Raw genomic sequence first — 17,465 nt, forward strand, 5'->3', positions numbered from 1 at the left:
AGTCGTGACGGCGGGTTAAAACGTGCCAGATGTTTTTCATTACCCACCGCGGTTCGAAGCTGGTATCATTTTCAGTTTGTTTGTGTGTCACAATAACTTCGCAACAGCTCAAGATATCATCACAAAGTTTTACAGGTGTGTAGTAGAGAAAAAAATCGATACGAGTTCGAAATTGGTGAAAGTTGGTGAAGGTCAGTGTGTCAGTTTCCACGATAGCTTTATAGGTGTGTCGCTGAGACGAAATCTCGTACGAATTAAGAATTAGTGGAAGTAGTCAAGGTCAAGGTTATATTCCGAGCTGCTCTAGATATGTATCGGCTCGCGGCTGGTGTGACTCCCCCCTTGGGGCGGCCTCTAGTATAATTATTGTTATTAATATTTAAAAAACGCAAAACCAAAGTAATGTTTCGCAAGATTAGTTTTTTTTACACAGTTCATTATGTTTGCACGACAGGCAAAGAGTGTTGCCGTCTCATAACTCCCTATAAAGTGAACGTTGCCAGATCCAGGGATTTTTTGTTCGAAAATTAAAGAAAGCGAGTCATCGATTCTTTGGGCGGTTTTACCAGGTAATTCAGCACTTTGTTGCCGCAGAGTAATATCGATTAATGCCGATATATTTGTCATTTATTCATTCCCAACTTCCATGTCACTATCACCCCCACACTAGCCGCCGGAGTCATCCCCACAACACATAAGATACTGCCACGTGGTTTCCTTGTGGAGTGCCATTTTTTGGCCACCCTGTAAAACTATTTACAGTTTGTTAAATTTATCAAAAGGTGACTGGAATCGCCTCTCTACTCCCTCTCCATCAAAAAGAGGATGGTGGAGGGACCACAACACCACCACCAACAGGTGCATTAATAACAAGGGCAACATTAACACCGCTAGCAATAACAAAAGCACAGCAGTGTTGCAGTACGTGACGTGAAGGAGTTATAACATATCGATCTCTACAAGCGCCGCAAGGGCTTAAAGTGTATGAGTAGGTAGATGGCTCTCAGCATTACACTTCCTATAAATCAGAGTTCCATTACCCTCAGTGCCTACTGTTACATAATGCACCGTAATTTACATGTGCACACACGCCTCAGAGAGGAGTCCGTGATAAAGCCATGAGCAAAAGTTTGTAATCTTCTACTATCATTGTTTTATGCCAGTCATACATCTCTCTCCCCTCCAAACGAATGAGAATATTCATCCATCTCAAACTCTTGTTGTGAACTTATTTCTAATAACAAAAAAAATTTGTTCAAATACTCGTTCCATCGCCTGAGCCAGAAGAGATTTATCAGCCAACTTATACTTATGGCTGTATGTGGGTTGGCACGTCTGGATCAGGCTGGAAACGTGCAAGTTCTTTTCTCGGGCTTATCTTACTTATAAACGAAGATTTTTTCCGATTTTTCCCTGCTCTACAACTGGGGACCTGGATATAACATCGACGTTTGTGGATCACATTCTTTGCAGTAGTTTCGAAACTGTAAGCCATGGCTCCCTGGATGGCCATGGTACATGTTCATGCGGGACATGGGGTAATGTTAAGTACTGTTAATCACTGAGGAGAGAACTTTTTATTAATAATAATTTTCTTTGGGCAATATTTCTGAGAAATCTGCTTTTGTCTATGCGAGAGGCAGTGAAAGGCCAGTTGCTCAAATGTAGTAGTTACTCATTTGCCATGAACACTTCCATAAAGATGAGGTTGACGGTGTTTGGCGTATGAATGAGACACTGACCTAATATCAGTAGAGTGACTCTCTGGGTGTTATTTTGTCTTATCTAGCCTTCCCTGCAAGACAGCTTCCTCAAGCTTGCTAAGTGATGAGCACTTGTCAGTCTTTTTGAGCCGTAGTATCATATGGTTGAAGAGAAACTGTAGCTCATTCTGTTTGCTTCTTTGTTTGCGAAATAGACTTTGGAGCGTGGTGTTGTGTGTAGACATTTTCCTCTGGGCCGACGTGAGAAAGCAACCAACCACTGCCCTGTGACACTGCATCTGCACCAACAGCTAACTTTGTTTTGCTTCTCAGGCGAGGGGTCAATACAGTGCGGAATGCCATGGTCATGCAGTTCACATAATCACCATACTCAACATTTGTAGAGGTGGTGGCATATGTAGAGTGTGTGTGTGTGTGTGTGTGTGTGTGTGTGTGTGTGTATATATATATATATATATATATATATATATATATATATATATATATATATATATATTTATATATATATATATATATATTAATGCAAGGAAGAAGGAACAAAGGCCAGGAGCCCACAAATCGTTCCTTAAAAAAATAAAAAAAAAGCCAAATTCAAGTTCCGTTCATTTCGAGATGCTTGGACACACTGCGTTTGAAAAACTGGATATCATAGGAAGCAGGAAATACAGACAGAGGGAGACAGTTCCAGAGCTGACCTGTTGCATAAATGAAGGACTGGGAGTAATGGTTAACTCTCGCATAAGAGAGTTGGACGGAAAAGGGATGAGAGTTTGTTGCTAGACGGGTGCTGCGCGCCCGTTCAGAGGAGCTGTGACCATTGAAGTAGCGATAGAAAAGAGATAGAGATGCAACAGTAAAGTGAAGAGACAAAGGTTGAAGGGAGCCAGTAAGAGAAGGAGAGCTGATGAGATGAATAGCCTTTGACTCCACCCTATTCAGAAGAGCTGTATGTGGGGAGCCTCCCAACACATGAGAGTTGTACTCTACACAGAGGCGAATAACACCCGTGCACAGTATAAAGTCAACAACTGTGCAGGGGTAAAGAAGGCACGAAGTCGGCTTAGCACACCTAATCTCTTGGAAGCAGATTTTACAAGAAATGCAATATGATCTTTCCAAGGTAAGTCCCGAGAGAATGAAACCCCAAGTATGTTTAAGGATGATGTAGGATTAAGCTGGATATTATTAAACTTTAGTGGGTAATCCTGTGGAAGATTCTGTTGGGTTGATATGTGTAAGAACTGAGTTTTGATGCATTAAAAACAACAAGATTATTTTTATCCAAGTCAGAGATACGAGCCAGGTCAAACATTAGGTGTGCCACAGCCTCATCCCTTGTTTGTTGAAGTAACTGCTGAGATGGATGTTGCACAAACCGAATGGACAAGTGAAAGGTGGAATCATCAGCGTGTGAGTGGATAGGGTTAGATGTACAGCTTAGGTCATTGATGAATAAAAGGAAGAGAGCTGGTGATAGGACAGAGCCCTGAGGAACACCACTATTGATAGATCTAGGGGTAGAACTATGGCCGTCTTTAACACCAGTAATAGAACGACCAGAAAGGAAGCTGTGGATGAAGGCACAGATAAAAGGATAGAAATCGTCAGAGGGCATTTTGGAAATTAATGATTTATGCCAGACTCGATCGAAAGCCTTTGAGATGTCAGGTGCAATGGCAAAGCTTTTGCCAAATTCCTGAAAGGAGTATGGCTAGGAGTCTGAAAAGTAGGCGTGAAGTTCATCATTGGAGTGTCCCTGACAGATCCCATGCTGACGATCAGAAAGAAGGTTATGATAGGAAAAATGTTTTAAAAATTTTCTGTTAGGAATAGACTCGAAAACTTTTGAGACACAAGGTGTTAAAGCATCTGGGCTATAGTGAGAGGGCAGAAACATAAAAATGATATGATTCAGGAGTGGGTTGGCTCTGGTACCTTTTGTAGGCCTTCTCATTGTTGTGTAGAGCATTAGTACAAGAGTGATTAAACCAAGGCTTTCTTGCATTAGTCAAAGGAAATGAGATGGGAATGTATGTTTCCATGCCCGAAAGAATAACCTCCTTAATGCAAGGCACACTCAGATAGTTCCTGGCCATGGGAACAACAGTCATTCCAGGGAAAACTAGAGTAGTACTGCTTGAAGGCCTCCCAATCAGCAGCTCCAAAGTGCCACAATCAACGTTTCATTGGAGGGTCTACAGGCCGTACCGGAGCGATAGGACAGGTTATGGTAATAAGGTTGTGATCGGAGGAGCCCAACAGAGAGAAATGATTAACGGTGTAAGCAGAAGAATTAGTTGTAAGGAAGAGGTCAAGTATGTTGGAGCTCTCTCCAGGGTGGTCAGGGATACAGGTAAGGTGCTGTACAAGCTGTTCTAGGTCATTACGGAGAGAAAGGATGATGGGTTGTTCATCAAGTGGATCAGTGAAAGGAGAGGAGAGCTTAAGGTGGTGGTGAACATTAAAATTTCCTGGAATGAAGATTTCAGGGAAAAGAGAATTGGATAGGATGTGTTCCATCGTTGAAGTAAGATACCGGTAGTTCATGAATTTTTCATAGTCAATGGGAGAAGTAAAGAGCATAGATATATTTAGTCAAAGAATAACAGGAAAGTTGAAGAGAGAGGGTAGAAAATTCAGAAGAATCAAGTTCAGGAACATGAGAGCAAGGTAAGTCGTTGTGTACCGTATATATACACAGCAGCCACCTTTGGCTTTGACATGCATGTAGTGAAAGTTGGAGGATACAGGGGAGGGTTTGCTATCAGTTGCCTCAGACAGCTGAGTTTCAGTGGTTTGGAGGAGAAGTGGTGCTCAACAGAGGGAAAGTTAGAGGAAAGGCCGCGAATGTTGCAGAACTGAGGTGAGTCAGACAGTGGTTCCAGGCAGCTCGTTGAGTCGTCACTGGGAGAGGGGCGGATGGTGGGGGGATTTGTGATTCCCCCCCCCCGGGGACTTCGATGCTTGGTTATTTGACTCCATTTTTCTTTTTTTAATTTTGAAAAGGAAGTGTAGTTTGCAGTGTGTATGTTGTTTGGTGTTGATAGAGAAACTTGTACTGGAGAGCATGCTGGTGTACTCGCTGTGTTACTGAAATACTGAAAAAGTTCAGCAAAGGGGGATGGTCAGGAACTAGGCCCGAGGGATGATGAAACGGGAGCTCCATCTATCCCTGTCATCAGCTTTCCATCCACCATGGGAGCACTGCCCTGCTTGATTGGAAGTGTATGATATACAGTTTAATATTAGTTATATGAGCTTGAAACTGAAAAAGCACTCTCGGTTCCACAAGGAATGTAAACTTTTATGAACCTTTTGTGTATCCCAGTCACCCTAGATAACAGCAATACTGCAGTTTCAACAAAACAAGTTTTCATACGATTTACCCAGTGTTCTTTTTTGTGCATTTATAACTTTAATCACTCAGATATTGTACTTTCATAACCAACTTGCTCCTCCGAATAATGCTGCTTTGTCTAATTCTTCAAAAATGTTGTAGATGGCCACAGATGTTGTATAAGTGAGAAGAGGAGTGGAAGGAGGGGGGCACAGTCATTTTTGTATTCAGTGCGGAGGGGAGGGATAGGAAGAGGGCAAGGACATTATTATGTGGGGAGGGGAAGGGGAGGAGGGGGCACTGTCATTGTTGTATTAAGAGAGGAGGTGAGAGGAAGGGACGCAAAGAAATTATTGTATTTAGTGTGGAGGGGAGGGGTAGGAGAGGGCACGGGCATTATTGTATTAATTGTGGAGGGGAAGGGTAGGAGGGAGGCACAGTCATTTGGGTAATAAGTGTGGAAGGAAGTGGCAGGAGGAGGACACAGTCATTTTTGTATTAAGTGTGCAGGGGATGACTATCAGAGGGGTACAGACACTACCATATTAAGTGTGGAGGGGAGGGGTACGAGGGGACACATACATTATTTTATTTAGTGTGGAGAGACGGGATAGGAGAGGGGCACAGATATTGTTGTATTAAGTGTGGAGAGGAGTAGGGGGTGAACATAGACATAACTGTATTATATGCAGAGGAGAGCAGTAAAGGAGGGGCACATATATTATTCTACATGGCGGGGAGGGAAGGGGGACACGGGCATTATTGTATTAAGGGGAAGGGCGGCACGGACATTATTAAGTGTGGAGGCGTGAGGGAGGGGAAGGGCGGCACGGACATTATTAAGTGTGGAGGCGTGAGGGAGGGGAAGGGCGACACGGACATTATTAATTGTGGAGGCGTAAGGGAGGGGAAGGGCGACACGGACATTATTAAGTGTGGAGGCGTGAGGGAGGGGAAGGGCGGTACGGACATTATTAAGTGTGGAGGCGTAAGGGAGGGGAAGGGCGACACGGACATTATTAAGTGTGGAGGCGTAAGGGAGGGGAAGGGCGACAAGGACATTATTAAGTGTGAAGGGGTGAGGGAGGGGAAGGGCGTCACAAACATTATTGTAATATGTGTGGAGGGGAGGGAGCGAGTGGCACAGACAATATTGTATTAAGTGTGGAGAATAGGGGGAGGGGAATGGCGGCACGGACATTGCTGTATTAAGTGTGGAGGGGAGGGGAAGGGTGGCACGGACATTACTGTATTAAGTGTGCAGAGGAGGACGACACAAACAGTATTATATTAAGACAGGAAGAGCCACGTATGTTATTGCATTTAAACCTGGGGAAGGGGGGCACAGAGAGAAAAAATATGAGAATCACTGTTCTAGGCGAAGATTAGAACTTAGCAAATACCGTCTGCATTAATATCCTTCGCGTAATTTATAGGCATTAATTCTAAATCTCCACCTCCTCCTTCACAGTTGCATCCACATCTTCTTCTTCTTCTTGATCATTATCTGTCCTTTTCTTTTTCTTCCCCTTCGTTTCTTCTTCTTCTTCTTCTTCTTGTTCTCCTCCTCCTCCTCCTCCTCCTTCTCCCCCTCCTCCTCCTCCTTTTCTTCTTCTTCTTCTTCTTCTTCTCCTTCAGTTCTTCTTCTTCTTCTTCTTTTCCTTCCCGACTCACCACAACCACACCATCTTCTACAGCTGCAAAACCAGGTTCACATCGCATGCCACGTTTGTTCTCAAAACGGGTTAGAAAGTCGCTAAACCAAATCTCTCAGATATAAACCCTCAGGTGCTGTATTATTAATAACATGTTGTATAGATTCCTATAAAACTGTTGCTAAATAGAGACAGGTATCTTGAAATGACTTAAAGTAATTTATGTGGAGAACGAAAGACTGACCAGAAGAATGTACGGTATGTGAGTGAGGTGGTGAGGGAGAGGTGGAGAATGAGGTCAAGGATGAGATGGGGGGATAGAATAGAGGTATATGAGAGGGGACGTTAGGTAGAGGCAGGGCAGCCAAATGACAGAGGACAGGGCGACGTGGTGATTGGCTTTTGGTTACCCTTTACGGGATTAAGCGTCCGGTTATAGACAGACAGACATATAACTGAAGTTAACTGAAGTTATAGGCACCAACTCCTGAAAGTGTGGGATATGTTCAATCAAGGAAAATTGCTAATGTTAACGTTCCAGCGAGAAAGTGAAGTGAGCGAGAACACATAGAAGCAAAGTTTCCTCCTATGGTTAGCAAGTGTATGTATGTGTATAGCGGCACTATTATGGCACGGCTGCGTCACACGTAAGCATAATAATATGTTACAGGTATGGATGTGCTATTAAAGCCCTTACCACTAAATGATGCTATATTTACCAGGTACAGAAGTGATATTAAGGCCCCTACTACTAAATAATGTTGTAATTATTCATGTATAGCAGTGTTATTAAGGTTATTACCCCTAAATATTGTTTTAATTAACCTGGTATAGATGTGCTATTAAACCCCTAACCTCATACTGATACGTTAATTATCCAGATGTGTTATTAAGGTTCATACCTCTAAATATTGTTTTAATTAGCCAGGTACAGATGTGTTGTTAAGATTGTTACCTGTAACTGATTTACCGGGTATAAACGTGTTATTAAGGCATTTAACAACAACTGGTGATTTAACTAATCATATATAGATGTGTTATTAAGGGCATCTTCTCTAAGTGGTTCTTGAATTAACCAGGTGTCGCCGTATTGTCTTCGTTAGCAGAAACGTGCCAGGAGTGATGCCGCACCCACTGAAAGAAGTTCAACAAAATCCTGAAGTTGTCCAAGAGATGCATTCTAATGCAGCACACTTTAGGTAAGTATATTTCTGAAAGTAGACCCAAAGTGTTAATGTTTTTCCTTGTTTATGTATCTTTCATCCGTTCCATGATCGTTCATCCATTCAATGAATAGTGTATATGGAATAGGGTAAACAGGAATGCAGTGGCTTATGGGGAATGACTCGTTGTTAATTCCTTTTAATCGACAAGAAGTGGAAGTATTAGACGGCAACGTAAAACAGGGGGGGGTGGTTGTGGATGGTTTACATTTGCCATGTTTAGGCCATTATATACTCCGGCTTACCTGCTAGTTTACTGTAGCGTATCTAGTGTCATGTGTCTCTTTTTAGGTTTCAGGAGGGCGCCTCGCTAGTCATAACCACATTACACTCAGCGCCTCACATCTTTATTGAGGAAGACGGTGAAGGTGGGGGGACGGATGCCACCTCACTACCCATCAGGGGATCGCTGGCCAATCTACTCAGCATCCTTGCACACAAGCTCAACTTTACGTGAGATTTCATCGTGCATTAATGTGTAGAGTCACATGGAGACAGACAGAAAAATTAGGTAGTAAAGGATGGTTGTGCTGTTGACGTGGATGTGATTGAAAGTGTTAAAAGAAATACTTTGAGATGGTTAGGTCATATGCAGAGGACGGAGAATGAGATTCACTAGTGAGGTACTGGGGGAGAGGGGAAGGGGGAACCCAAGGATGAGATGGAGGGACGTAATGAAGAGATATATGAGAGAGGGGTGGAGTAGGATAGGGCAACCAAAGGGCGAAGGAAAAGGCGACATGGAGATGATTTCTCTGTGGCCACCCTTAACCCCTAAACCGCGTGCTTGTTTTGCTTTGACTTGCGCGTCCTGCGGGCATATTCGCGCTCTGACAGACTCTCTAATAATATTTGCCAAAAATCAGTTATTGATCCTAGAATATTAAAATTACATATGCATATGGCATATACCTTCAGCTTTCTCCTGGGCTGTTTGTTGAGCTTTTGTCGAGTATCGTAGGACTTGTGGAGACCTCTGAAGTTGGGTAACGAAGTCTCCACTTTACACTTACCGACAACCGTAATATGATTACCACAGCCTGATATTATCACTAGAATCATTATTCTATGATTCTCAAATAGTTTGGAATCCATACTCCAAAAAAAGTATACTGTGAAAGCAATGAAAATTACGAGCGCGTATGACCTTCTCACTTGCGATCGTTTGCCGCTGGTGTTCTGTCATTTATTATTCATAAAAACACTCACACTTTATATTTCTATTACTATATAACACTTACATATATCTACAGTCTTTATCCATAAGTTTCCTTCAGTAACAGTAGTTTATTGTCACTGTAGGCATTCAATTTCTCTTTCAGTAAAATACGTAGCATTCACTTTCTCGTCCTGTATACTAGCGTTGAGAGTGAATCTGCTACTTTCACCTTCACTTTCATAGCTCATAGTATTCATACATGCTAGAGTGAAACTTTCACTTTCATTACTCCTAGTATATATACTCGTATTCTGATATTACTATTCATTTACATTTCTATTTACATTCTCTATTTTATTTACATTATTTACATTTCTATTTTACTTACACTGTGTTATGCACTGTCACTTGTAGTAACTTATGAAACTATTTTCCACTGTTCACTTATATTTACATTCATTGCTTTCACTTGCTGTTTACACATTATTTACACATTATTTACATTTCCACTTGCACTGTTTTACTCATCAGAAAGATCGTAGTCACCGTTTATCATTTTCATTGACAAACTAGCCAGTTCACGTTCCACAGCAGTCACTTAGCCCTTTACCCCTTTCCACACAAGGTTTAGTAGGGGGTAGAGGTCACAGGGCACTTTGCATGGGGTTATAAAGTGGCGGAATTGGACAGGCGTGAATCCGACGTGCTCTCACCTTGAAAGACAACAGTAAACTGAATACAGTGTGGTGGCCTGCCTAGGGGGAGTGCATTGCTGCCAATGTCAACCTGGTGACAGCTGCTAATATATACGCTATGAAATGATTGGCAGGAAATCTAGACAATACATAATAAATTAGGTAGTTCCAGGTGAATGTAAATATCACTTAGGCTTCTTCCTTCCTTTCTTATATATATTTTTATTACGAAAATAGATTATACGGCATATTTCAAGAGGAAATAAACAGCGAAAATTAGCGATCGAGTGCACGTGAGGTGTTGTCAGGTGATAATTAGCCAATTCCAGGTGTATGGCACTATCACTTACTTTATTTCTTTTTTGTATATATTATTTCGTATAACAATAGGGCATAGGGTTTATTTCAATGGATGAAATCAGTGGAAAATTCCAGGGAAGATTTACTTAGCATAGAATACAGTGTGGTGTCTTGCCTAGGGGGAGTGCAATGCTGCCAATGTCAGTCTGGTTACAGCTGCTAATATATACGCTATGAAATGATTGGCAGGAAATCTAGACAATACATAATAAATTAGGCAGTTCCAGAAGAATGTAAATATCACTTAGGCTTCTCCCTTCCTTTCTTATATATATTTTTATTACGAAAATAGATTATACGGCATATTACAAGGGGAAATAAACAGCGAAAATTAGCGAACGAGTGCACATGAGGTGTTGTCAGGTTATAATTAGCCAATTCCAGGTGTATGGCACTATCATTTACCTTATTTCTTTTTCGTATATATTATTTGGTATAAGAATAGGGCATAGGGCTTATTTCAATGGATGAAATCAGTGGAAAATTCTGGGGAAGATTTACTTAACATAGCATGCCCGTGCAGGCGAGAGGAGAGGGTAATGGAGGGGAGGTAGGGAGGGGAGTCAAGAACGGGGAGAAATGGCTAAATTGTCAACAATGGATGAGAGTACAGATGAGATTAGGAGTGCTGACTAGTGTTGGACAATCGCAGTACTGATAGATGATACAAGCCACCACTTCAAAGCCCGAGCGAATTCAAAATAACACAGAATCACAAAAGTGATGCCCCGTGGTATGACCACTTGCTCCCAAGCATCACGAAAGTGATGCCCTGTGGCTAAGGGGTTAAAGGCTTATGGACTCTGGCAATAGGAAGCTTGATAACATCTTTACTTTGGTGACCATTTATTTAGTTTGGGGGAAACCTGTCACAGTGAAGTCATTAGAAACAATGTATAATAATATTAGTTGCTGTTATTGGTCTCCCTAGAGTTCAGTAAAATCGTTTCGAGATAAGAATTAGTATAGGAAAGATGTCAGAGTACTGCAGAGGATGATTATTCACAGTGCTAAGTGTCCAGATATTCAACGCAATTTCGTGGGTTGTATTTAACCCTTTTGTTATGGTAGTTTTTTTTTTTTTTTTCGTTTCTTCTAATTGCAACACTAAAACCTTACCCATAAAGGCAGAGGAACCCCTTGGAAACCCTAGTTCTCCAAGGGAACGTTCAGCTCTAATCAGTGAACACCTCAACTACGAAATGAAATTTAGATTTTCCAATGCAACACTGTGCTTATTGAGAAACTTTTGTCAATTCTGGAACATTCATGGACTATCCTCTAATTTTCTATGTTGAACACCACCTCTTTCTCTAAGCCTCTCCTTCTCTTCCTCACCGAGACTCAGGTGCCTGAGGTGACTGATAGCAAACCCTCCTCTGTATCCTCCACTATCTCTATACTCACTTCAAAGCCAAAGGTGGCTATTATCTATATGAATGTAACAACATATCTTGCTCTCATGCTCCTGAATTTGAATCCATTGTTTTCCCTACTCTATGGCTTCAACGATCCTGTCATTCTATGACTAAATATATAGGCCTATGTGCTGTGTATTTATCCCCTAATTCTACTGAATGCGAAGAAATATTCGATTATCTTAAGTATAAGATGGAACATATCCTATCAATTTCTCCTTTCTTTGAAATTTCTGCTCAAGGTGATTTCTTTGTTCACCACAACCTTTGGCTCCTTACCTTTCACTGTATTTTCCTGCTGAACAAGCATACTTCTTTTTTTCTGTCGTTAATGACCTAGAGCAGTTTGTATAGCACCCTATCTTTATCCCTCACTGCCTAGGAGAGAGTTCCAACATACCTGACCTTTGCCTTACAACTAATCATTCTGCTTAAGCTATTAATCTTTTCTCTCTGTTGGGCTCCTCTGATCACAACCTTATCACCTTAACTTGTCCTATCACTCCAGTAAGCCCCAGGGACCCTCCCAGGAAGTGGCGGCTGTGTCTTTTTGGAGCTGCTGATTGGGAGGCCCTCAGGCAGGACTTCTTTGATTTTTCCTGGAATTATTATTGCTTTCATACAGTAGGTGGCGCCATCTGAGTGTGCCTTGTGCATTATGTAAGTTATTCTCGCAGACTTGGACGTATGCATCCCTTTCTCTTGTCTTGTGACTAATGAGAGAGAGAGAGAAAAAAAAAATTGGTTTAATCATGCTTGTTTGAATGCTATCCACAAAAAGGTGAAGGCCTACAAAAGTTACCCGCATCAACCCACCCCTGAATCTCATCTTGCTTGTGTTTCTGCCCGGAATAGTGCTAAGTCTGTTAATCTTTCTGCTAAAAATTATTTCATTTGTAATAAATGCTATGAACCCTCTGACTCATATACTTCCTGATCCTTATGACACCTTGCCAAAATCTTTCTAACAACTTTGCTCCAATATCCCTCCTCACCCTTTTCCACTCTGGTGGCTCTGCAGTTGTTTCTTCAAGAGATGAAGCAGCATTCTTTGCTCATACTTTCCCCAATTTCATCATAAACGATTCCAGTGCTGTTCCTCCACCACCAACACCCTCTGACTTCCTCATGGCTGACAGTAAAGTTTCATCAACTGATATGTTTTCTGCCATCACTTGCCTCAGAATTAACAAGCCATACAGGCCTGATGGGATCTCTCCTGTTGTCCTCAAGAACCGTGCTTCTGTGCCTGGGTAAACTGTTCTATCTTTGTCTGTCAGTTTGTACCTTTCCTTCTTGCTGAAAGTTTGCTCTCTTCCTGCCTGGCCCAAAGAAAGGTGACCACTCTCAGCCCTCTAACCATTGCCCAGATGCTTTCAGCATCCTCCTATTTCTAATTTTTTAAAACCTATTCTTAATATATATATATATATATATATATATATATATATATATATATATATATATATATATATATATATATATATATATATATATATATATATATATATATATATATATATATATATATATATATATATATATCAACAAATGCATCTTTTCTATCACAATCTTCTTTCCAGTCATTCGTATGGGTTCTGACAGGAACACTCCATTGGGTGATCTTCCCACCTTCCTTTCAGACTCCTGGTCGTCCTCCTTTCGGGACTTTGATGAAAGCATTGCCATTGTCTGGCATACATCTTTCCTTTCCAAATTGTCCTCTCACAGTTTCCATCCATCTATGTGTGCCTTCATCCCTAGTTTCCTTTCTGGTCGTTGTATAGCTGCTCTTGTAGATGCCCATCCATCTTCCCCTTGATTTATCATTAGTGGATGTCCTCACAGTTGTCCCATCACGAACTCTCTTCCTTCAATAATCAGTGAACTTTTAAGCTATACATCTAACCCTACCCACTCATATGTTGATGACTCTACCCTTCACCTTTCCATCCGCTTCTCGCAGTGTCCATCTCAGCAGCCATTTCAACAATGGATGAGGCTATGAGTCACTCAGTGTCTGACTTGGCTCATATCTCTGAATGGGGTAAAAGTAATCTTGCTGTTTTTAATCCATGAAAGATTGGTTCTTTCATCTTTCAACAATTCAAAATCTTCTGCAGGAGTATCATTTAATTTTTTACAATATCCAAGTTCAGGGAGATGCTGCCTTTCCTGACACTGAGAGGGCTCTCCCTACGTGCTACGAGATCTTTGTATGCAGCATGCATTAGGAGTGTAATGCTGTATGATTGTGAGACTGGGCTGTAGAAGTAGAGGATATTCACAGGCTTAAACTTACAGATGTGACAATGAGTAGGTCGATATGCAGTGCGTCCCTGATCGGAAGGCGGGGGGGGGGGGGGCTAAGTTTAAGATGGAAAGTTGAGAGGTAGGATGGGACTGGAGTGTATTGGTGTTGCGATGAGGAGAGGTAGATTGAGGAGGTTTGGGCATGTGGAGAGTATGGGGGACGATAATTGGGTGCAGAAAGTGAGAAGCGTTAATGTTAGAGGTGGGATTGCAAGGGGTAGACCAAAAAAGACCTGGAACGAGGTCATCAAGTGTGACCTCAGCGAACAGGGAGGGTGCCAGAGATCGAACAGCATGGAGAGCCGCCATTAGGTGACCAAGGCCGAAGCATGCAAGCATGTTGGAGCCTTCAAAAAATGAAACAACTGAATCCTGCATCATCTTTGAACATATCTGGGGTTTCATTCTCTCGGGATTTATCATATTATCTCTCTTCTGAAATCAGCTTCTAAGAGGTTAGGTGTGGTAAACCGACTCTCGGCTTTCTTTACCCCTGCACAATTGCTGACTTTATAAAGGAGTTTTATTCACCCCAGCTTAGAGTCCAACTCTCATGTGTGGGGAGGCTCCCCACATACACCCCTTCTCAACATGGTGGAGTCAAAGGGTTTTTGTCTCATTAACTCTCCTCTCCATACTGGCTTCCTTCAACCTCTGTTTCCCCGCCGTACTGTTGCATCTTTATCTCTTTTCTATAGCTACTTCAATGGGGCTGCTTGAGGAGGAGGGGGAGACAATCTGGCCGAACTATGGGGTGGTACTACCACTCTGTGGCCAAGTTGTGTTAAGAAGAATTCTGCCACCGTATTCCCTGCGTGTCATAAAAGGCGACTAAAAGGGGCGACGTGAAGGGAGTAGGGACGCCTTTCTCTGTTTTTTAGTTCCTACAATGAAACAGGAAATAGAAAGGGATGGGAGACTGAGTTATCTCCGTGCCCTGAAGATTGGGTCTATGAATGTATGTGGATGTTGTACAATTAAAGCTAAAAGGAAGGAGACTGGGAGAATGTTTATGAGAAGAAAGTTGGATATGTTAGCTTTGGATGAAACAAAGATGAAAGGGAAAGTTAAGTCTAATATAGATATGTGAATGGAAGGATATCAGGTGTTGATAAAGAAAGGACGAGAGAAGGTGTGGCCTTGTTAGTGATCCCGGAAGTGCAGAAGTGTATGAGTGAATGGAAGGAGGTGTCATCGTGACTGATGTGAGTGAAAGTGAAATCCAGACGTGAGTTGTGGGTATTTGTGAGACCATTTGGGCCTGGTAGCGAAAGGGATGCGAAAGAGACAGTCTTTCAAGAATGATGTTGATGAGTGTCTGCAGAGTTATTGAGAGAATGTGAATGTGGTAATCTGAATGCTAGAGTGTGAGATGTGGCAGTTGAAGGTGTAGTTGGTATGTATGGTGTGCCTGGAAGAAATGAAAATTAGGAACGAATGATAGGGATGTGTGTTGAGCGAGAGATGGTGATTGGAATACCTTGTTTGGGAAGAAAGATATTTATAAGTATACATGGGTGGGACAGGAGGGTGGAAGACTTGTTGATAGAGCATTGATGGACTATGTGGTTGTGTCCAGGAATGTAATAGGAACATTGTTGGATGTGAGAGTTTTGAGAGGGGAGGGTGGAGGTATGTCTGACCACTACCTGGTGGTGCGAAAGTTAAGAATAGGTAAGAGATGGGTGAGACCTAGGAGAGTTAGGTGTGGCAGGGAGGTTTTGAAAGTGATTGAGTTGGATAAGAGAGAAAAAATGATAGTATCGGGAGAAGTTGAAAGATGTGTGGAACGTAGTGAAAGATGAGGAAAATGGCAGTGTGGGGGAGGAATGGCAGTTGTTTAAGAGTGCTGTGGTGGGGCATGCGGATGAGGTGTGTGGTGTGACATGAATGGGTGGCGATGTAAGATTGGGAAGTGAATGGTGGTGCGAGGAAGTAAGTATGGCTGTGGCTGAGAAAAGACGTGCATATGAAGTGTGGCTGCAGGGGTAGGATGGGGTGTCACATGAGAAGTATAAGGAAAAGAGGGATAGTGCGAGAAAGACTGTATGTGATGCTAAAGTGGCAGAAGATGAGAGGTAGGGTAGGCAGTTGACTGAGAATTTTCAAAATAATAAGGAAAAGTTTTGGAAGGAGGTGAAAAGGGTGCAAAAGGAAGAGTCTGATAAGAAAGAGCGAGTAAAAGCAGAGGATGGAAGGATGTTAAATAAGATGGATGCAATAAGGAAGAGATGGGCAGAGTCTTTTGAAAGATTGTTAAATGTAGAGGAGGAAAGGGAGGCTGAAACTGTGGCAGATGGAAGGGTGCAAGGAATAAATGTGTGGGGAGAGTTGAATGATTCTTTGATCAGGATGAAGAAGTACTGGAGGCATTAAAGATGAAACCAGGGAAAGCTGCAGGTATGGATGGATGAGCTGTGGAATGCCTGAAAGGCGGTGGAGCAACCATTGTTGATAGGTTAGTAAAATTGTTGAATGTGTGTTTTGTGAGAGGTATGGTGCCAATTGACTGGGCAGGTGCTTGTGTGGTTCCATTGTATAAAGGTAAGGGTGATAAGTATGACTGTAGTAACTTTAGGGATATATGTCTGTTGAGTGTTGTAGGTAAGGTGTATGGTAGAGTGTTAATCAAGAGTGTTAGACAGGGTACAGAGGGAGTGCTTGGTGATCATGAGTGTGGCATTAGGAGAGGGAGGAGATGCGTGGATCAGGTGTTTGCTGTGAGACAGGTGTTTGAAAAGTATTTAGCAAAAGGTAAGGATGTGTTTTGGGTGTCCATGGATTTAGAGAAAGTGTATGATACGTTGACGACTAAGGAACTGACGAAAGACATTCTTAGGGTGGGAACGTGGAATGTGAGAGGAGTGAATGATGAAGTGAAAGAAAGAGAGATTGTTCAGGTGCTTGAGGATGCAAAAGTGGATATATTTGGATTGACTGAAACTAAATGAAAAGGTGAAAGGGTGAGAGAATGGGAATATGGTTTAGGTATATGTGCGGGAGCCAATGAAAATGAGAGGGCAAGAGAGGGAGTATGTCTGATGATAAGCAAGAAGTGAAGGAGAATATAAGAGAGTATGGAACAGTGGGTGCAAGGATTGTATGGGTGAGGATGAAAGTAGGTATACAAGCGTGGGCGATTGTATGTGTGTATGCCCTGACAGAGGATCGAGTGGCAAGAGTGAAAGATGAGTTATGGGCGAATGTAGAAGCGTGTATGGACAAGTTTGAGAGGAGCGAGAGAGTGCTGTTGATTGGAGACATGAATGGCAAAGTAGGGAATGTACGAGTGGATGGAGTGGTTGGTCAGTGGGGTGTGCCAGCTGACGTAGATGGGAATGGAAGTGCTTTGGTGGACATCTGTGCTGGTAAGGGGTTGGCAATAGCCAACACCTACTTTCGGCATAAGATGATCCACCGATATACATGGAGAGTAATGAGGAGGATGGATGGTGAACTTGTTGAACGAAAGGCAATGATAGACTATGTGTGTGTGGATGAGCGAATGAGAAGACAAGTGTTGGATGCAAGAGTGTGGAGAGGGTGGGGGAATGGAGTCTCGGACCATCACTTAGTGATGG

At 42.2% G+C, this 17,465-nt stretch overlaps 1 protein-coding gene across 1 annotated transcript in view; it reads left to right on the top strand.

The window, feature by feature from the left end:
• Nucleotides 1-7,343: 7,343 nt before the first annotated feature.
• Nucleotides 7,344-17,465, top strand: part of LOC145415415 (glutamate receptor ionotropic, delta-2-like) — an 82,224-nt gene continuing 72,102 nt past the window's right edge. Inside the window, exons 1-3 of the mRNA XM_080284698.1 lie at nt 7,344-7,363; nt 7,796-7,915; nt 8,231-8,392. Of these exons, the coding sequence (XP_080140824.1) occupies nt 7,344-7,363; nt 7,796-7,915; nt 8,231-8,392 (302 nt within the window). The remainder of the gene's footprint in view (nt 7,364-7,795; nt 7,916-8,230; nt 8,393-17,465) is intronic.

This window comes from Coenobita brevimanus, chromosome 102, assembly GCF_032717465.1.
Source record: "Coenobita brevimanus isolate Jiangsu-jjx chromosome 102, ASM3271746v2, whole genome shotgun sequence".
In the NCBI taxonomy this organism is placed as follows: Eukaryota; Metazoa; Arthropoda; class Malacostraca; order Decapoda; family Coenobitidae; genus Coenobita; species Coenobita brevimanus.